A 22,866-nucleotide genomic window follows, 5' to 3' on the forward strand; every position below is an offset into this window, starting at 1 on the left:
GCAATGGAGGACACAGTTTTGGTGAGACTTTGTTAGAGCGAAAGGGACCTGAGCACATTTGCTTGGAAACTTGTACGGGGAAGTAGGAATGTCGACAGTGTATAGTGTAAAGAGGATCGGGCCAAGGACACCTCCTTGAGGACTCCAGATTTTATTGGAATATAAGGCGAAAGGGTGGTCCCAGACAGACACGGCAATACCGGTTACCCATCAACAGACTCCATAAATTTGTTAACAAAATTTTAATGTTGACTTTTTTAATGATTCTTCTAGGCAGTTTAAAAATTGTATAACAAAAATTCTTGATATAACCTTGTTGTCACTTATCTTTTCTCGCTGTAAAATGACATTTTATATTTTAGATATTTTATTTTTAATTTCATCATAGTATTGTTTATTTGTATATTTTGTTCAATAGGGTAAAAAGAGATTCCGTTAATAAATAAATATTCTTTGTAAAAAGAGAAAAATCAACTTTAATTATTAATAAATTAATCTTATTTTCACGTGTTTAACATTTTTTGACCTAGTATCATCAACAAAATTTCATTAAAATCCACGTCTGTAGCCTCTACTTGTTAGTAAATTGAGCTCAGGTGTAAGAAACCTCTATCAAATTGTACCTAATACCGATGATTTAAATATGATCTGAAGGGCACCACCTCTCAAAACAACTAACTTCCGTAAAGACCGTGGGCGAAATCCTCTCAAACTGATCTTAACGCAATTTTGAAGATTATCTCCACCAAGGGCCAATAGTTCGACAGGTTTCATCCAATTCCGTTAATCGGTTAGCAAGATACTGGAGAACTCCTTTTAGTGGTGACGTAAGATTTTGTCATTTACTTTCATAGCCTCAAAGGCACATTTACACTCAATGCCGCAACCGAATCTGTTCAGTTTATATATGTTGTAAAACTTATATTTGAACTCTCTTACTGCGGCTAAATTTCTTGTAATCATTAGTAGGGAGATTGGGTTATTTCCCACAATTGTAATTAATCTGCTACATTAAGTTAAGAATAATGACTAAATGAAAATGCGTGAACCGTTGCGGTTTTTAATTTCATTTATTTGTTTTTAGAGGTACTTTTCAACTACGAGGTTATTTCAATCGTATGGGTGCCGGTGATTTTGAGAAAAATCCATTGGCCATGTCGGCTTCGAATGCAGGCCCGCTGGATTCGAACCTTTAAGAATAATGACTAAATAAAAATCCGTAAACGGTTGCGTTTTTAGTTTTATTTATTTATTTTTATGATGTTAATTTCAATTATAAGCTTATTTTAATCGTCTGGGTGCCGGTGATTTGGAGAAAAAAGCCTTGTCCATGTCGGCTCCGAATGCAGGTCCGCTGGATTCGAACCCCGGACCTTTACTTTTCAGTGATGAGCGCTGTGTCAACGCCTTAACCGTTGCGGCCACCGACTTTCCAGTAAACTTTATTATTATACTGGTATAACTGTTATTTATTTAGTTTGAAATCTCTGCTGACAAATGCAAAAACGTTTATCTTACATCTCGCAATGCAGTTTGACTGCTTTCTGGAAATTGAATTTAAAAATTCTCTGGTGAACGAGGGCGTTGCTCGGTTTCCCTGGTCAGTTTTAATCGGTGAAAAACAATATTTTATAATCGCTGAAAGAATATAAATTTTACATTAGTAATTTACTTTGGATGCTGTGTAAATGCCACAGAAAAGATTTCGAAATGGCTGGAAAAAAATTAGGAGAGTATAAAAGAATACCTCAAGCCTATTATTTGGCGACGCTCGCCGTACCTGTATAGGTCGGCAGATTTGTATCTTGCCTTCTCAAGAAGAAATATTTGAGTTTTATAGGTTAAGTTAAATAGTCACTAATTATTTGTCGGATGTGTGCTTAATGTTGGATACTTTTTTTTGTAAATAATCTGTCTATGCCAAAAATGACAAATCGCAGGTGTAAAGGAGGGTTCAATGAGATGGTAAGTCTGAAACTGATGTCTCGTCACTACCTGGCAACGGTTTATAAGTCGTATTTCTGAACGAAAAAAGTTAAAATGAGCTGGTTTCGACTTGGTTTGGTTATTTTAGATGCGTACTCCGACGCAAATGGGAATTTATTGACTAAGAGCAATGTAATTTATTAAAGAGAAAACCCGAGTCATTAATTGTCCCAGGGAACTTAAAACCTGGGAAATTATCTCTAACAATAAATCACATGGCATATTTTAATTTGGACCCCATTGAACTTCCCATAAATTCTCCCGAGGATGATGGCGTTTGAGTATTAAATTTCAGACTATCAAATTCTGTACTTTTTTCAAAACGAACTATAATATTATAATTATGCACAGAATTTCAATTCAGACAACAATGAGAAAGGAAATACAGGGTGACTGGCGATAAGTGTCGAAAATTTCAGGAGGTGTTTCTACCCACCATATGCAACAAAAACTTTCCTGTCCAAATCTCAACGGTAAAGACGTAATTTCAGGTTTTTTTTTTTTAATTTTTCGAATATGCAAATACATCAGCAAGATTACATTAGGAAACAAGGACATAATTTAAATCTCCTACCTGAGGAAGTTGTCAACTGATAACATAAAGCAAACTGATTAACATTAAAGCACTGACACGAAACTCAAGAGCCAGACGGATTTCCTGGAAAAATTGAACGTGCCCCCCTTCATCGACACCAGGTTTTTCCAAAAAATGCAAACTTTTTGAGCCTTCCAGAAGCGCAATCCAAAAAGGTAGGTATATGTAGGTAACTTTTGAGGGAATTTAAAAAGCTCCAGGAGTGTGCAGTTATTCACAGTTACCAATCCAACATTTTTTTTTTAATCCAACATTTTTGTTTTTCTGAATTTTTTGTGCAGAATTTTTTCATCAATGTAAATAGGTTTCTTTACACCAAATTTAACGTTCTTTCAGGTGGCACAAACCAGATTTATCTACAGTCGGTAATTCTGAAGTTTATAAGAAATTTAGTAGACCTAAGTCTAAAAATTACAAAACACCCAAAACCTGAAATTACTTCTTTACCATTGAGATTTGGAAAGGGGTTTATAGGAAGTTTTTTGTTGCATATGGTGAGTAGAAACACCTGAAATTTTCAACGCTTATCGCCAGTCACCATGTATACAGAGTGTATCGTAAACAGAGGTCAATACTTCAGGAGGGTATTCTACATTTCAAGAGGGTCTAACAAGTGTTTCTTGTCCATAGTCTGATTTTCAATTGTATTCTGGTTATTCAGATATCGTGAGATGCGAGATCTGAATAACTATCGATTAACGGTCACTAATCTCTACACAGTGTATTCTAGATTTCGACTTTTCGTTTCCTATAAAGACCCAGTTTTTCATAAAATATTAAGCCTAGTATGAATTTGATTACATTGATGTAAAGAACATAATCCAGTAAGATTCATTAGTATTTGTAATGTTACCTTAAGCCAATAAAGTATAAAATCTGTTAAAACACAAACTGTACGAGTTTTCAAAAAATCTTGTCTTAAATTTAAGATTTTCTTGGTACTGTAAATAGGGGAAGAACTACCTATTGACAATATTCCAATAATACAATGTTGTCTATTTAATTAAGACTTGTGTCACCAATACTGTCAATATCATTGGAAAGGAGATCCCAAGTCCATCGCCTCTTGTTAAGGCCGAGTTCATCCGTTTCTGGATTAGAGGATTCATGGTTGTGAGTGTTTTATGAACCTTACGGCAATGGGAGTGAATTAAATCTTGCGCAAAAGGAATATTTAGGTCTGTATAGGTTATTCAAGGACTTTTCTTAGGATTATGGGGTGAGCTGTTTGATCGCGACAGATATTGGAATATATGACTTATCACCGCACTTCCAGTCTGAAAATCTATATCTCGGCTTCACTAAGGCTAAAGCTTTTATTTGTGAGAGCATTTATTAAGAAGACAATAAAGAAGAACTGCATAACGTCTTGACGGTTTTGACGCGTGTGGGGATTCCACGACGGTTTTGTGGAAGTACAATGTTAGGCATTATAACTTATCCGCTGTTTAGAGGGGGATATTATTAAAGTAAATTGGAGGAGGGGCCTTTTTGGGAAGGTTGTGTGGTAGATTTTTCTATGCTAAATTGTGTTATTTTAATTTCACATCAATGACCAGTTGTTGAAGGTTTCAAGTGGAAACGACAGGATCAGAATTACTTCAGAAGATTGCTGCATCGTCTCCTAGGGTCAGGGTGTTGGCAGTTTGAACATGGAATGGAATGGTACCTTTTTTACACCTAGGGAAGTAGGGAGGTCAGAACCCTTCCCTGAAAAGCACCATCTTGGATAGGAAAATACGTGGAGAGGCCTTCAGTGGGTCGGTAGTTGTAAAGTATGAGGCAGTATGTGGAAGAAAGGATGCCATTGAGCTTCAATAGCAAGCTTCAAGCTTGAATTGCATCATTCCTCCAGAACAATACTGCCCAAATTCAAGAGATTATACATAATATGAAGAAAACGCTGAACACTGACTCCTTACCGGCTTTCAAAAAGAAAATTGCTAGCTTTAAAGCAGTAATTGGTTCGCCTTGTTTTATTGTTCATTGTATATTCTAGCACATGAATTTAGCTTTGGAATCATCTTTTACACATGATACTTTCTTTTGATTAAGGGCAATTATATTTACTTTTTACCGAATTTTTAATATCAACTTTTTTCCTTCGGGTCACAGGCGACCAAAGCCTCCCCTTTTCTTCCACGGCTACCTAAAAGTTGGAGAAATCCTTCTACCTAATTTCCAAGTAGTTAATCATTTTCCGGGGTTCCTCTTCACTTATTTCTTTAGGGATCAAACTCGTCTTTCCGAAGCGACTTTAACGCAGTTATTCTTTTTGCCATAGGTTTTGCTCAATGTATATTCCAGCGGATAAATTTAGCTTTTCTTACGAAGGTTAGATGAACCATCAAGCTGTCGTGCTTTTGATAAAAAAACGTCCATTTGTATTTGGGTTATTTACTTTGTGTTTAGTTTTTGTGAACTGTGAATATCATGTTTTGAATTTCTCTATGCACTCTTGACTGTTCAAATTATGGATCAATTGTCCTGTGTGCACTGGAGAATTTCAAATAAATAAAAAAATCAATGTAGGTAAAATTTATGAACATTAACATTTACATTAAATATAAATTAAACTTTATTTTGATTTCTTGAATTATTCATACGTGCAACTATTAAAAGTATGAGAAGCATATCTGTTAAATGTTCCTTCGTGAAAGTCGTTAAAAAGGGGAACCCAGCCATAAAATATTACGCCAACTATCATTCTATCCCTAAAACTAAAAACAGCTGTACGGACAGTCAAAATTCTTATTATAAACTTTTTAAAAGTGAGTTGGGGGTTATTTTCTAAACAGTTACTGTGTTTTTATTATTGTTCATTCAAAAATTTCCATCATTATTGTTATTACAAGTCATTACGTGTAGGTTGCCCTGTGAAAATTCTTAGTATTTTCAGAAAAAAGATAACTGGTTGTTTTCATAATTTTCTTGAAGGCAGTTAGTCTAATTATCTAATGTATAAATACAAATCTATACTAAAACTAAATTTAGGAGAGTACACAGTTTAAATGCATTTAAATTATGTAAAAGTTTGATAACTGAAAGGTGGTTTAGTTTTTCCAATTTTATACGGTAGTTTGTTTATACAGACGTTTGGTATTGTTAAATTTATACATTTAAATAAGAATTTAAAAAAAAATAAGAATTCGTTATTTTTCTCCCCAGATGATATGTTATTTACGACCTCTTCAGGAATGGCAATTCGCACCTAACAGAACCGAAACCATTAAGAGTGTATTCTTGCCTAAGGAAAACAGAAATCACCTCACTAAAAGATAAATCTGTCGAACCACAGGAAAATCGGAGTTTATCACAAATCATAAAGTACGAAAGCTGTCACGTTTCTATTATTATCGCGTTTGGTTTTCCCCAGGCTTAATAACAGTATGAAGGTTGTCCAAGGAGATAAGATCTCAGATGTAAGAGCTCCAGATGTTTTCTAGAAAGTACTGTTAAGGCATGCTGGTTCATTAAGTCACCAGAATATAAACAGGTGTAATAATAACAAGAAACCACCCTTATCCTTGCGTTAAGTTGGCCATCATCGCTTGGCATTAATCATATACGCGTTGGACTTAATTTTGCGGACATTATACAGACATTTCATAAAATTACTTTTAATTTTTTTCTCAACTTTTACAAGAAAGCAAGGACACTTGTGTAGTATTTTTCGATCATTTGGCACTAAACATCTGCGGGATGGCGTTTGCGGTACATTATGCATCCAGGGAGTAAAAGGATTTTTTACATACCTAGGATATATTTGATTATTTTAATCCTAACGTGGTGTTTTGACCTGTCTTAACGAGGAATAAACGTACTTACCGAATAACTAAGAAACTTTTGTTTAGCTTTTTTAGAGCTGGTTGTATCTTTACATTAGTATCAGTGAAATAATTGTGAGATGTGTCCGTGTTGTATGCAGTGTGACGAACATGCAGTTTGGTCGTTACCAATCATTTTGGTCTGCCGGTCCTTACTGTGCCAGAACCAACACTGAAGATGATGAAATGCCGAAATGAGTCTGACAGACCAACACGGCATGGATAGTCAGACCAAAACCATCGGTAAGGGTAACGTCAAAATTACCAAATTACAATTAATACAATTCCATAAATCTGTTTGTACGATCCAAATATTATCACGATTTTATGTCAAAAGTAAAGCATTACGTCTGAACTTCGTATCAGAAGACTAAAATTCATTTTTTGTAAAGTTTGTAAAGCAATGAACAAAAATGACATCATGTATCATCATGACGGCGTAAGTGTTGAAAGTAGGCGACAGAACGGATTGTGTTTGCTCGTGAGGGAAAATGCAGTTGGTTGTTTATCGCCGAGGGAAATTTTTCTGCTCTTAACTGTATTTCCGCCGTTTCATGTCGGTTCTGACTATTCGAATGTGAGAAATCCCATGAATTTCATAATCTCCCAGGATTCTTGTGAATTGTTCGATTGCAGAGCTGAGACAATAACGTTTCAGCATCCTCGTTTCAACTTGTGCCGCGGAATTATCTATCAATTTGAAATACCCGGTTTTGAAGGGGATGATTAAAGAACTCATTATCCTACCTTGCTATCATCATTTAACTTAATAACACTTACCAAGATCAACAATTAAAAATAAGTTACTTCCTGTGAGTAAAAAGGTAGAAAAATGGCAGATTTTTGGCGAGGGATAGTTGAAATATAGGGATAATGATATACTGAAGAGAAAAAGAGAAGGATAAAATAGAGAGAAAACAGAGGGAGGAAAGCACAGATAAAGACAGACAGACGGACAGAAAGACTGAGATAGATACAGACAGAAAGATATAGGGGAGGGACAGTAAGATAAAAAGTGATGAATAGTCCAAGTAAAAGAGATGGAATGAAAATGAAAGATAAAAGAATTGAGAGACCATAATTGGGAAATATTTCACATGTGAGTGAGATATAAATACTGTGAGAAACTGAGATAAATTTAGAGCAATGAAGAGAGACGGTGTTGACGAATTAATTGAACATTGAGCACTTTTTGAACATGATGTGGAAATTATTTATTATTTCACGGGTTGATAATGAGAAAGCGTTAGATAGAAGAGAATACTGAGGCGTTCAAACGTTGAGAATTCCATTGGCCATGCTCTACATCCATGGGTGCAGCCGTGATTAACCACTGGCGTTTTTAGAGGCCATTGTGCTCTTATGATCTGATCATTGTTCCCGATCCTTTTTGCGCCGTACATGCGAAACGAAACAGCAAACAATGCGATTTCATCGCTGAAAATTAAGCCGGACCAAGTATGACGTCAAAGAGCAAATCCTCCAAAATTGATGAACATGTAAATTCAAAACGTACTCTAGAATTTATAACGTACCTCTATAATAGAGGTAGTGGACGGGTCATTGAGATTTATAACTTTTTGCATGATAGTTGTCAGACCAATTGTCTCAGTAAATGAGATGAACATAACGGCAAAATAAAGTAAGTCTTCATTGCTGGCTAAGTACATATATTTGACTTAACTGGCTATTAAAATATGGTCAATCAGAAAACTTATTTTATTTTATTAAATTCACGATTATTCTTGGCGATTAGAAATGCCTGTCTAGATTTCGGGATATTAATCATTCAATAAGGAAAACTGGCGGTGAAAGTTTTGTAATATAAAGTCAAGGTTATCAAGTAACAAAATCGAAAGTTCATGTGATCAGGAGACAAAAATAAGGAAAATGTTTCTTTGTAACCACTTCTGTTTCTAGAAGTCTATTTCATAGGCCATTCTATGCAACAGAATCTATTTTATTAGCCAATTTATGCAACAAAATCAATTTCAACTGCAACTCTATGCAACAGACTGTATTTAATAGGCAATTATATTACACAGAATCTGCATCATAAGCCATTCTATGTAACAGAATGTATTTCATAGGACATTCTATGCAACAAGATAGATTTCAGATACAATTCTATGAATTAATTCATATATTTATTTATATACACTTTGTAAAAAGTTTTATTAAGGTTATATCAAGTTCAAATGATCAGAGGACAATAATACACAAAAAGTTTCGATTGAATTATCGATCACTTCTGTTTTATAAGAATGTTAGACCATTCTAAGCAACAGAATAGATCTGATAGGAAACACAATTTATTGCGTACATTGATAAATTAAATTAAAAAATAATACCTTCGTCCATTGCCATTACGTTCACGATTACTCAATCGTACAGTGTTTTTCATAAATCTACACATGCAAAATTTATAAATGTATATGAAATAAATCCATTGCAATTGATACTTCAGTTTCTACAACCCCTTTTTCTTAATTCGTAAAAATTCTCAATAAGACAGAAGGAACAGTCATAAGAGGAGACGAGGTCTGGAAACAGTTTTACTCTAATTTATACAACTCATAAATCTAGCATTATAACCTAACGAGCAAAGTTGCCGACGTTTATAATCATAAACTAGTTTTGAGCACTGTAGACACATATTTACCACTATTTAACTAAATAATGACAAATTACTTCGTGGGGTCACCAAATTTTCAGTTATTTATTATTTGTAAATTATAAACATAACAAGGAGGAGATACTATAGTAGATATTTTTGTGTATATGTTAAATGATTTTTTGCCTGTTATTATGATAGTATCAATAAACCAAAAAACGGTCGTTGTTTTATTCCCGCTTCAAAGAAAAAGATTAAATGGTGAAATGAAAATAGAACCTTAAGTTATAAAAGAGGAGGAGTTTAATCATATCGGAAATTGTAATTTGCTTTGATTTGCGCATTTCAAGGTAAATTCTCATTATTTTTATTGCATCGAGTCATTGGCTGCATCAGAGATTTCTCCCATGGTCGATCACTGTTCCTTTATCGTCTGCAAATTATCGCAAATGCTTATGTTTTTAATATATATTCATTTTTTAAAGGCGTCACTCTGCTAATAATATTCAACTTGTACGATGATAAAACCGGTTCATTTTCGGCAGAAACGTGTCCTATCTGTCACATTGGTTTGACTGTTTCTTTTCTTTAGTGGGGAAAACTTCTATACGATTGCCTGAGACATTTACCCCCTTTTTCGATTCCATAAAGTCTTTCTCGTACGTTTATAGGGGCGTTGCCCTCAGGTCCCTCCGACAAGGTCGGCGTCCCCATTATAGTACTTGTATGACGTACAGCGCCTGAAAGGGATGCTCGGAAGTCCTAAGAAATTCTAATACATATAAACAAAACGAAAACAATCTAATTATATCCTGTATATTATATACAGTTGCTCTATCATTAGAACACGGTTGGGAAAGAAAAATTTCTACAAGGAAAATTGTTTAAAGTAGGTGTATCTGTTATAATAAAAGTTATATTTTTTCTGACTACTAACTAGAAATCGAAAGGGTAGTTAATAATTTATTTTTATAACAAACTACTACAAGTACTAAGAGTTAGTTGTAATTTTTCCCAAGCAATCCGACTTTCTTGGATAAGCTGGTGCAACATTCTATATCTGATACAAGCCTTATACCAATTTATCTATTTATTTTTAATTCTATTTAAAATGAAAGGTACTTATATTTTTATATTAGGCCGTTGAAAAATTTCGTTTTGCATGTGCATTCATTTGCCAAGCTGGTGGTTCTGGATTCGATTCCCGGCATTGCTCTTGAAATGTTTAAAAATTAACTTGAAAATTGTACTGTAAAGTTGTCCTGACAACTTGTCAACAAGTCAACTAGTTGTCCTGACGCCTCCTAACTAGTTAAACCAAGAAGTTAAGCCCTCCTGTGGGGCAGGAAATACTTTTTGTTTACGTACCTATTTGTACATAGTTCGTCTTTCTTTTATTTGTCTTTCCACAATTTCTGGAATGAAACTAATGGATTTCATTCCACACCACCACTTACTTCAAAGATTACTTGAAGTTATTTTATATTCAACTGCTGTTATCAAATGCTTTTGCGTAAACACAACTGGTTTTTTACGTAATTAATCGTGCAGAGGGCGATTTTTAATTTCCTTAGAACAATGATCCTTTAGAAAAATCAATTATTACATGTCCAAGTACTAATACAAATATTTTGGACTCTCAAGACATTTCTACTGTTACCGGTTCTTTAAATGTACAACGGGTATTAAAACTAAGTATCTTTAGTCCTAAATTAGAAGTTTTCAGGGTAGACTATGACATCGTATTTCAGGACATGATGGCCGACTATATTGAAGGTTTCAAGGGCACAGACCCTACAACTATAAATACTATCCCTCAAGAAACGATACAAGTTAAATGGGACGGAGTTTCTGTTACTGTTAATTGCTGCCTTTATTCGGATGGGTCGAAGTCGTTTGTGCGGTATGGGATCCGGTTGAGAGCAAAAGCATTAAAAATTAAACCGCCAAAAGTCACATCGGTTTTTATGGGAGAGACGATAATTGATAGCCTAGGATCACCCTTCAAATGAGCACTTTCCTTACGACCCAAAAGCATAACAATTCTAACCATAAAAATTTAAGCGAAAAATTGAATAAGATAAATCGAATGTAATTAGATGCCTTAAGTATCTCTATTTTATGAGAGTTAAAAACACTACACAACAGCGCAAAATTTAGTTGGATCAACTTTAATTAATGGCGGATATATCTGGTGTAGACCTGTAAAACCGAGCATGGGTCAGAGACTGGTATCTATGGAAATAATTCAAGAACCAACGAGATAAAAAAAAATGGGTGTAACCAACTAAAACATAGAAATTTGTTCAGCCAGCCAGGTGGACTATCCCATCGGTAGTAAAAACCAGAGCAGTTTGTTTACATTGCATCAAGGCCCTGACATAGGGAAAAATAACAAAATTACCCTTCTTTAGGTACCAGGGCATAAAGGGCAGAGGGGACGAGGAGGCCGATAAAAATTGGCTAATGAGTTCGGTGAGGAGCCATCAGCCTTGAACCTTTTTACCACATACCAAATTGCCAGAAACGTAGATTCATCAGACAAGGAATTGGGAATAAGTCCTCGGTTCAATGGAATTGTATTTCAAGAAAGAGGCATGTGAAAAAGTTAATTAAAGGACCATGGCAGAAACTAACGGCATAACTACTAAACCTAGTACGTGTTAAGAGTGTCAGTAGGACTACTGAATGAACCCTGTAGACTCCGGACGATATTTATCGACTAGGAACAATAGAAACAAGCCTGCGCAGATAGCTAGGAATAAAAAAAGGAGGAACATTCCTCTGTTGATTCGAAGGTCTATGCAGGCTGAGATTGAGGTACTGAGAGAGGAAAAGCCAAGGCATGAAAGGTACACACGTAGTAGTTAACATAGCTTTAGGATCTCATAAAAGCCTTAACCTCAATGAAGCGTTTTGCACCATGATGGAATTGCACAATAATCCAATACTGGTCGTAGTGCACAAGGTTAAAGAAGCCGACTCTTTTAACCTTAAACCTTACTTGGATCAGAGGTGATGCAAGGATTAAGAGAAACCCGAGTGGATGAATTGAAAAAATAAGCCACGCTAACGGGGTGGATCTAGAAATAAAGTTATAACGAAATGAAGGATAAAGAAAGTAAACCCGAACTTTTGGCTAAATTAAAAGCAGATGGTACAAGAGAACATATTATAAATTTATAACTAACAGAGTTGGTGATCTTTACAGTACCACGATTTAAACACAGTGAGATGAAAAAGGCTTTAAGTCGCCTTTTGGCCTTTTTGATTTGAAAATTTGAACTCGTCCCTAGTTCTACTAATAAATTTTAACTTTAATATCCTTTAATATGTACTAGCTCTAGGAAATTCGGTGTTTCTTCTATGCGAAGATCAAGGTATGGTTTTGAAGAAAAAAGCAAATAAACAATACAAATATACTCTAAATCATGAATGTATCAATGCTGCAAGTCGAGATTATTGATCCCTTGACCCTCAGGAATATTATATTAAAAAGATGTGTCGTTATTATAACAACAGTAAATTATAAATTACAATGACACAACTAAAGATGTGACTCCGGAACAGCATAAAGTCCTTCACTAAAGAAGAAAAAACTGACCTAACTCGAAATCTGCCGCTTTTCCTGATAAATACTCATATCGATGCTTTAAAGTTCGACACAGAACTAAGATATGCCACTTTTCGTGAATGGTTACAGGACGTACCGCCAATTCAAAAATGACAAATAGTGATGCTTAGCAGCTAAGAGTCCTCTTACTGTGATTTCATTTGTCCTGTAGCATCACACAATGAAAACTTAAAAAAAAAACTTAATAATCCGGTTTTTATATTTTTTCGACTTTTGTCACTTTTATTGTGGGTGTGCGATATGTACATGATTTACTATAGTCAAAAGAATGAAGACAAAACGACCGACGATAGCAAATACTGACACAATAAAAAACCCAGCTTAAAAAATTGTAACACTGACAAACAGAAATAAGGATACACGCATCTCACCCCTCATAAAAGACTCACCCTTATAAAGGAGACTTGATTTTACAAAAGTCACACAGACCGAACTCTGAAGATGGGAAAATGCCGAAACGAATCTGACAGATAAATACAGTGAAGATAAGTAGACCAGTATTGCCTGTAACGACCAAATTACAGGTTCATCACCTTGCAGATCACACATAAAAACTTCACAATTTACTTATTTGGTATAGCCTTACGAAAGGATGTAAAACAAATATGTATAATTATTACAATTGGGCCGTTCATTTTGAAATGAAGTATCAATATTTTGCCTTATTTTTTATATAGCTTTATTTTTATTTGTTTTGGTGTTTTAATTATTTGATAGTTACCGATCATCTTGGTTTGCCTTTCCTCGCTGATTGTTTTTTTTCGGACGCGTTTCGGCATTTCGCCGTTTTGAGTCTAAGTGATTTTTACCTGATTGACAGGTAATTATCAACTTATAGGTTCATCTCCACGCAGACCACAGAAGGAAATATCACAATTCATTTTGTGTTTTTATTTTTTGAAAGTCAATACAACTATTTGATAGAAAGAGAGAGAAACTCCAGTTTTCTTCATGGTTAGACGCATATAGAATATATGTTCGACTTTGTCCCCATCTATACGAATATTACCATTTTATATTGAAAGGGAGGACAAGTATTTTCAATATTTGCCCCTTTTTCGTATACGAGTCTTTTCCATGGAAACTAAAATAAAAACTACAGCATTTAATATTTATCAGTTACTTGATAAATCGGCTAGAACTACTGGACAAAAGAAATAAACAGAAAAAACTTCCGACAAAACCCTTTCCAAACGAAAATATACAAAAAAATATCCTTGAGGGTTTGACAATATTTATTGGCTTAAAGTTTATCTGCGTTTGAACAAATCAAGTAATAAAGGGCGTAAATGATAAACCGTAAAATCTATTAAGAAGGATATCTACTGTTTTTTATATTTTTAATTTATATCCTTTCATTTTATGATAGTTTAAATCCCGACGAGTTTGCTAAAACGACTGGACTCTGTTTTATAAGCAGAGAATTGTAATATCTTTCAATACTTGTAATAAGTGATAGTAAATATTATGCAGGCATTTTTCTATTAATTTCAAGCCGACAGACCTAGAAATGGTCAACATTGTAATACACTTGTTATTAATTATTCATATTAATCAAGAATAACGTGTTTGCGCAAATTTTAGAAATTAACAGAGGAAAAACTAAGAAAAGGATGCGACCGGATAAATATTTTGTTTTCTTTTTTTTTTAATTTTTTTTTAATTAAAAATTTTTAGAACGTGCTTATCGTAGCGGCAACAAACCTGTCACAAGTGGCTCAACGATCAAGTTAGATAATTTCTTCGATTGCAAGAGAAACCGGATTACCGGCCGATTTATTTTTAGTATCAAAACGTGCTAGAATTCTACCTTAACATGTTCTTCCTTGTAAGGTGGAGGAGTAATTGAAAAAAAGATCTGCACTTCTTCCAAAAATTGGAACAGCGGACCCAAAAACTCAAGACCAATTTTCATATCGAGCTAAGGCATAAAAAATGAGAACGACATCCTCTTACAAGACACTCTGATGGTCATTTATCGAACTTGATACATGGTCTTGCAGATCTTGTCATCTTTTCTAGATTTTTTCCTGCCAGCTGGCTAGCAGGGCAATTGCTAGAGCATCACATCTTTTCCACACCGCGATTTTAAAGTTGCAGATTAGGGCTTGGTGATCTATTATTTCCCATGGAAATTGGAACCTTTTTACCTCTCATATTTACCCCTTCCACACGTGATGATGACACACAATACATTTAAAACGTATTCATACTACAATATACTTAATCTAAATTGGGTAGTACTCAGATACTCAATAGTCCACTGAAGTCCCACCTTCATTCGCGCTAATAAAAACGTTAATCCAAAACATAACCTTTCAAACAGGGCATACAATTGGCGAGTCACTGAGGTTTTGATATTATTTCGTCGTCGCGTTCCGCTCACTCAATTAACGTGTAATATTAATCTACTTTGGTAGCTCTGTGTGTTATTCCACATGTCCCCGTAAACACACCCACACATACTCAAAAAATAATAAATACGTTCACAAAAAAAATTAAACATTACGAACAGTTATAAAGGAATGGTGGGCTTCCGGGATATTTGATTTTACCCGTTATTTAATTTGTAAATATGTAACAACTAACCTAATTGGATCTTTGTAGTACTCTAAATTCCGATACAAACCCACTCATATCTACTCAAAAACACTCAAGTCAATGAATACATTCACTTAATAAAAGATAACCACGCGTGTAATAATTATCAAATATGACCACGTGCATTTATTCGCTTCAGGAATCTAATTAATTTCATGCTGCAATCACTCTGTGTTTCAGAAGTCACCTTGTGAGGCGATGATTTTTCACTCTCTAAGGGGGGCATTGTTAATGAGGAGATGTAAGACTGGTTTGGCTTATTCGCAATTACAATTATTTGTAGTTTCTCTCTCCATGGCCCGCTGTGCGACGATTGTATTTTTTATAATTTGTAAGTCATTGCACTCCTGAAATCTGCCCAACAAAAATTATTACCTAATTTTTGGCATCCCCTGGTCTCATGGGTTTCACGGCATCGTAGCTTTTCATTTCGTCTTATGTTATTATTTCTAACAGATGGCAAATAAGCTACAACTACTGTTTAAAATGTTATTCTATGTTTCGTGCTAATATTTAAATCTGATAGAAATTTGAGCACCGAGACCTTGTGCTAAGAACCCAACCGAGATGGCCTTGTTACATTGACTTGCAGGCGTCTCGTAATTTCAATACGAATTGAACCGTTGCCAGAAGTTTGATGAGAAATCGTTATGGTCTGCTTATTTTCACTGTTGGGCTGAACCGTGCTATATTCGGGTCTACGTTTAATATTAAGTAGGTTTTTTCATTTGTAAACTTTCTAATGAATACGCAGATATGTATATATAAATCATTTTTCAACCAAGTAAAACGCAATACATATACTTTATATATTTATAATTTTTTTTTTTTTTTTTTTGGTTTTTTNAAAAAAAAAAAAAAGAACATTCAATTTAAAGGCGAATTTCCTAGTCATACGTCCAGACGTGTCACTAGGAAGCCACATTAAGTAAAACTGTATTACCATCTAACAGAAAATTTCTATGCTATTTTGAATGGTGTAATTGGATTTACTTCATTATAAAACATTTATAGGCCAAAGAAGCATTGAAACCAAAAATTCATAATACAAGTCATAATTTTATTAGTAATTATTATATTAATATCAAAGTTATAAATATAATCGTCACGATAATCGCAAGTATAATTCCTAGTACACGAAGATTTAACATTAAGCTTACAAAGATTTTATACCAGTCAATTTTATATATATTATTTTATTATATATTATGTGTTATATATATTANTCTGTAATTAGAATTGTGAAATTTAATTATTTAATCACTCGCATTTCATTCTAAGTGCTGAAATACAATTATAATTTCACGAGTATTGCTCTTAATTTTATTCTAATTACATGGAGTATTAAATTACCAGGGCCTAAATTAAATGTTTTAACGTTAATAATTTTGTTTAAAGCCAATGAAGCGTTGTTTCGATGCTACTTAGCTTCATATAACAAAAATGCCTAATTTGCTTGCAAAATGTGCTCGCTATAAGTACATGTATATAAATGTAAAGCGTGATAGAGGAATATGAATATACTTTATCACCCTACTTGACCTAAGCAATCCCAGATACGACATTCAACAGGACCTAGACTTCCCCACACTTCTCCTACACCCTTCCTCCATTCAAATGAGACATCAGTCACCTTCTAGCAACAACAACCTTCTGTTTTAACCACACCTTCCGAAATCTTCCCAAAAAAGCTAGAATTTTCCTTACAATCATTTAATACTCAGTACTTAACTACGTACTTCCCAACTCCATCATAATCCTCAAAAAACACTGCAACTTCTTTACCTCATATCCCATCAGTTTGCGGCCATTATTTGATAAAATCGTTTAAAAACACCATTCCATGAATTCATGTTCCGAAGATTCAACGATGCCTCAGGTTGGTAGCATAATAGCATCCTCCATTGAGCGAAAGGTGCTCGAGGCTTACGGTAGGCAAATCTTCGATCGACTTTAGCACCTGGCCATGCTTTGGAAACTTGAGAGAGCATCAAATCAACTTCCCATTCTCTTATTACATCATCCTAAATTCTATCTGTCCTTTAGATACTTTCAACTACGAATCGCAATATTCTTACTATGCCGAAGCAGATATTTCGAAAACCAGCATTCTTGGTCCCATTCTCTATTCAGTATAACTGGTCAATCTCAGTTGTCCTCGAAACCGAAAATAGTCGTCACGGACGACTGCATAAAACCCTCATCCCCAACCCCCTAGTCAAACATCTTGACCGAACCCTTCCCGACAATCCTCTAAGACACCTTTAATGTAACTTGTCTTGCGATTTCCTTCCTGGCGAGGAAGGTGATTAATTTTGTGATAGGATTGCAATTACTAGATTATTTTTCCACTCTTATAATCTGATAATATAAAATCCATAAAGTCAATAAAATTATTTGTTGCTCTAGCGTCGTCATAGCATAATAATAAAATTTAAAAAGTAATGAGTCTTTAGGATAAATAATGAATTTAAATAGTTTCTAACTGACGAAGGCAAATTTGCAATTGTGTACACTTCAGATAATTGTGATATGTGCAAAAAGAAAATATCCTTGAGTATTCGGGAGTATTTATTCAATTTCCGTACCGTACTTATGATCGAAAAAGAAACGAACAACGAACTAAGAATTTAGTAAACAATCAATAGTATGCACGGCATTTATTTTTATTCTTCCGAAGGTGTTAAAAGCAACATCTTTTTTTGCTTCACTTGTTTAGATTCAGGACAGAACCTGTTTGAAATGATGTTTCAGAAAATGTCTTTCTGTATTTATTTCATTCGTTATTGCCTCTGTTCCTTGTAAATCAAAAAGCCGCTTGAAACAAATGGAAATTATTTTTATGTTTTATTTTAATGACCATAGAATGACTTGAATTATAATAGATAACACTGCAAGTATTAATAACATGGCATTTGGGTTGAATAGGTCGTCAACACGAACACTCCGCGTGACTGCAAAGAAAGAATCCCTTTTCTGAAATTTCTTTAAAACTAGTTCATTAAGAATAGACAATATATGCTAAGAATATATAAATATCAGGTGCAAATATTCACGGCACATATAAATATTTTTTGACTTGTAAAGTTATAAGTATAAATGTAACGTATAAACTTTTTTTTTTCTTTTGAAATCTGTCTATACTTGGTTTATATGCATGTGAGCTAATATTTTTTCAACCCTAATTCACGAGACTATATTACATTTTACCTAAGACCAAGGTCTGATGAAGTTAAGTGGTATTTTTAATAATGTGTTCCCTGTTCGTGATAAACATGTTTTCCCATTTGAAGAATAATTTGACACTTTTTTTTCTAGATTGGTAGTATATGTAATAAAAACTAACCTTCTCATCTTAAAATTTGATCCTCCAGTGCTGAAGAAGATCCCGTTTTCTGAGAATTGTGACATCTCAACCACGGTGGAAGAAGAATCGTTGGAATCGAGGTTTTTCACTTTCAAACCCCCAACGACTTCCTCCTTCAGACTAAGTCTGGAGATTGTCTAGACAGATGCGGTTACAAAAGACCTTGGCAATGCAGAAAATCTGGGAACCTGGGGTTGAAAATTGAGATGGGGTGGGACCTACTAATATGGTGGGGAGTTGACCTTGGCAAGGCAAAAACTCTTGGGGTCCGCTGTAGAACACGAGCAGTGGCATACTGAGCTGACATGCTCGATGCTGAATTGACTACAGGCAACACCAGGTATACCGAGGGCGAACAAGAGGGAGAAAAAAGACTGGTCAGTGGGATAGGGTCCATTCTTCAAGTTGTCATTGTGACGTATATGCTAAAAAGGCATATAAACGAAAATCACTGGAAGGGAACATGTCTTTTCTTAAACTACTTTGCTGATGCACATCTATTGTCGTTTGGTCCTTCTGGAAATACCTTTAATTTAGTTAAGTTTTATTTCTGTATTTTGGTACTTTTGGAGAGTTAAAGACTAACAAAAGGCTAACAGAACGTATGTACATCATGTGTACTAAGTTTAAGGATGTTTTATAATAAATACTACTTTTAGTCAAAGTTACTGTACATCAAAATATATAAGAATAAAGACATGTGAATTGGATACCAGTATAAGCTATTTTGTATAAAAATGGAAGTATGTTTAAACACGACAGGTTTTGGAAATGGTTGTCGATTAAAGAGTTGACATGTCAGAACTGCGTCGTATGGTACCTGCGAATCTTTTCACTTCTTAAATATTTCTAAGAAGCGTACAATATCATTAAATTAGAAGTAGTTTAAATCAATAGTGATCATTGTCACATGTGATAAAAAAAATTAACTGTGAGAATATCACTCGCAGGGTTAGCAATTTTGTACATAAGTAAATGCCAACTTGTCTGTTTATATACCATGTTTTTTTTAAGTAAGATCGTTTAGTAGAATTGTATTTTAGTTCTTCAGGAGAGACTGCAAGTTGGGCATATCAAAACTAACTGTTAATATGGATCTTACAATATGCTCATTATTTTTCTCTTCAGTTTACACTTCCATCCTTTAAATAGATGTAAGATTGTTTACATGAACTTTGGGAGAGATTACGAATTATAAATAAGGCATATCAGAACTACCATAAATGAAGCAAGTTGTAACAAAGCTAAATAGAGAATTTTTAAATATTAATGTCTACATGTCTTTTAATTCAAGTGTATATTAAATAAGATTGTTTAAACCATTTTTAGTCTGATAGACAATTTTTCGTTCTACTTGAAAGACATCAAGTTAGACATATTAGGACCACTTATTTGCGTATTTTGAAAGACAAGGTTTTTGCCCCACTATTCTGAATTAGTTAGGTACTTCAATAGTACGTTGAAGTTGAAAATTGATTGAATTATTAAACTGTATGTTTTTAAGGATTTAATTTAATAAGTGGTTAAGTTTAGAAGAAGATAGGATGTCTGTTAAAAGTGTTTCTGACTGTTTTCTAATACAACATTGCTTAGCGGTCTACTAATAAAAAAAAAAGTGGTATAATTACAAAATGTTACGATGCTACATGTAAATCTGTTCTGTGATAAATACGGTTATTTTTTCAAATAAAATCGTCACAGTTCCTTTTGATTTTGGTTGTGCTATGAGTAAGGTATAATAGAACTGTCAGTAATAATTCTGACCTTGTTAGTTCTTAATCTTTCCGTCAGACCTGTTTTTGGCAATAAAAATCGGCCAGTTAATTAAAGCCTCACTGATAGAAGATATGAATTTTAATTTTACGTAAAGGCGTTTCACTGTCAGAAGTATTTACAGGATGTCTCATAACAAAGGACTGAAGTGTTGCGGGTTAAAATCGTTAAATGCAAATGTTTTGTCTGTGTCCTATTTTGATAAGTGACATTTCATTATTCGTGGTGGTGTGCTTTTATAAATGAAACACATACACCAAGATGAAAACTCTCACTAAGAATTTCGATGTAGTTTCAAAGTTCTATCTCCGACGACAGTTGGGACTGTTGAAATCAACCCACGCTAGCCCCACTTAAGACAACAAAGGAAGAGTTTCAAAAGGTCGCAAAAGTTTGCTACTCGACATCCCAATTAATTTAAATATAGACCAGACTGGGTAAAGTACGAAACGCACCATGCGTACATAGTATCTATACCAACTAGATGTAATTATTGCTTAAATGGAAAGATTGCTATCATGAAGAACACTAGCGGAGACAAAATGTGCCCTAATAAGAAGTTATTTCAACAATTGTAGATCATTTTAACAATCTAACGATATATTATTCAATTTAAATTAAATAATTTATAGACTAACTTGACTAATATTAAATAATTGTACTACGCGGTCAATAGCAACAAACCACGTTTGACTTCTCTAGTCTGCTCATCCTGTGTGGGATCACATCATCAATTCCGATCAAACTGCAATATCATTCTAAAATTCTCGTGAATATTCCAATTTTCGAGTTACCATCAACTTAAATACCTATGAAAGGACTTCGCCGCCCTGCCAGCTGTGCCATCCGTCATCCACAAATTGTCCGTTTGTCCTCGTTTTGACGAATAGTCACCTCTGGGCATTCCTATGGCAACTGGTCCCAAACCAAAACGACGAGGCTGACGGCGCTATGCAAAGCAGGATACGACTTTTTAAACTGGGAAAATTAGACCCCTTGATGAAGACATTTCTTGAATTAAGAATGAACCAACGGTGAGGCACAATTTAACTGCGCCAACACAACAGAAAATCAACATTGTTCGCGTGAGATAGGGGCAAATTACTCCAGCGGCCTTGACACTCGGCAAAATAAGCAAATTTGAGAGAATTAAGAAAATATTTGGTTGTGTGTGTGCGTGCGTGCGTGTGAGTATTTGTACATACCTATTAAGATGTTCATGAATATCTACATATGCCTTCGTGAGTTTAACTTTTGATCCCCCTATATGTTTTTATTGGGACGTTTACGTGAAAAAACCCCAAGAAACGTAAATTTTTATTTTTAGTTTAGTTTTTCATGAAACACTAAGTTTTGATCTAACTCTTCAGGACAACCGGGATACGAATAGGAACTTAACTATTTCAAATAGCAAGATACTCATCAATGTATATATTTTTGAAAGTTTTTTTGACGGTGAATCCAGTGGTGTAAACGGTTTTTAATTGGAAGCAATCGATCTCCAGTTATTCGCAAAAAAGCTTTTTCCGAACGCTGTTTTTCGGATAAACGAAATCTTTTATAAATTCTTCAACCAATCACTAATTTATTTATTTATAATTTGGATAGTAAATTACTTTCTCGTGGTACAGAAAGAAAACTTCAGAACAATTTCCTCAAATAACATCGATTAACAGGACACACTGGATGTAAGCTCATACAGCCTGGTACAAATTTCAGTTCCTTTACTCAAAAGCAAAATCACCTCCACTTTTTTTTTTAATTGTACGAGACTTTTTTACGATTTGCACAGAAAGTCGAAGAACATATAACTGAACTTTAGTGTGATGGTTTTTAAGATAAGTGTAAATTACGTATTAAAAAATTTCAATATTTTGTGGGAGGAGGATTATTCAAAAACCTGAAAGGTAAAAAAATCAATTTTTATTTACATTTTGTGTGTCAAACATAAATTTCCCTAAGTTTGTGAAGAAATGTGTCAATGTGTAATGTATTGCCTATTTGTTGAATTCTGTTGATGAAAGAGTGGAACGAGTAATTGCTGGAGCAATAAGGGGTGTTAAGTAAGGTATAATGGTAAGAATTGTATTTAGGAATATTGAATTTTTTGGAGGAAAGTATTTCAGATCAGGATCAAATTATTGCTTAATAACTTGTGTAGAATGTACAGTCAAACTTTCTCCTACTTGCCTCCAGGGTATCCATATTAACAACAGATATCATAGAGTTATAATCACAATGAAAGTTATGTTTCAAGTTATACATTCACTCTCAACACTCACTGGCGGACACAAAGAGGTTATTTGATAATTGACCATATATTCTCGCTTACAAATATTATTAACCTATAAACCTAAAAAAAAAAGGGAAATAAAATTTTACATTTTTTGTTGACTGTAAAGCAGCCTTTGACTCAACATATCGTGCCATTTGCTCTAATCATTTGGAGATTTTTTGTATGCGGGATAA

The 22,866-nt window shown here is 34.2% G+C and overlaps 1 protein-coding gene across 5 annotated transcripts in view; it reads right to left on the bottom strand.

Moving 5' to 3' along the window:
* The window catches only part of LOC106665826 (sodium bicarbonate cotransporter 3), a 102,797-nt gene extending 81,481 nt beyond the window's left edge, over positions 1-21,316 (bottom strand). For 4 of the 5 annotated variants that reach the window (XM_014392594.2, XM_014392590.2, XM_014392592.2 and 1 more), the window contains exon 1: positions 21,207-21,316. In XM_014392594.2, the coding sequence (XP_014248080.1) occupies positions 21,207-21,301 (95 nt within the window). In that variant the 5' untranslated portion in view covers positions 21,302-21,316. Of the gene's footprint in view, positions 1-18,603; positions 18,684-21,206 lie in introns of those variants that run through there. The other variant, XM_014392591.2, reaches the window with a different exon arrangement.
* Positions 21,317-22,866: the final 1,550 nt, after the last annotated feature.

Source organism: Cimex lectularius, unplaced genomic scaffold, assembly GCF_000648675.2.
Source record: "Cimex lectularius strain Harlan isolate CLEC.00 unplaced genomic scaffold, Clec_2.1 scaffold197, whole genome shotgun sequence".
NCBI classification, from domain to species: Eukaryota; Metazoa; Arthropoda; class Insecta; order Hemiptera; family Cimicidae; genus Cimex; species Cimex lectularius.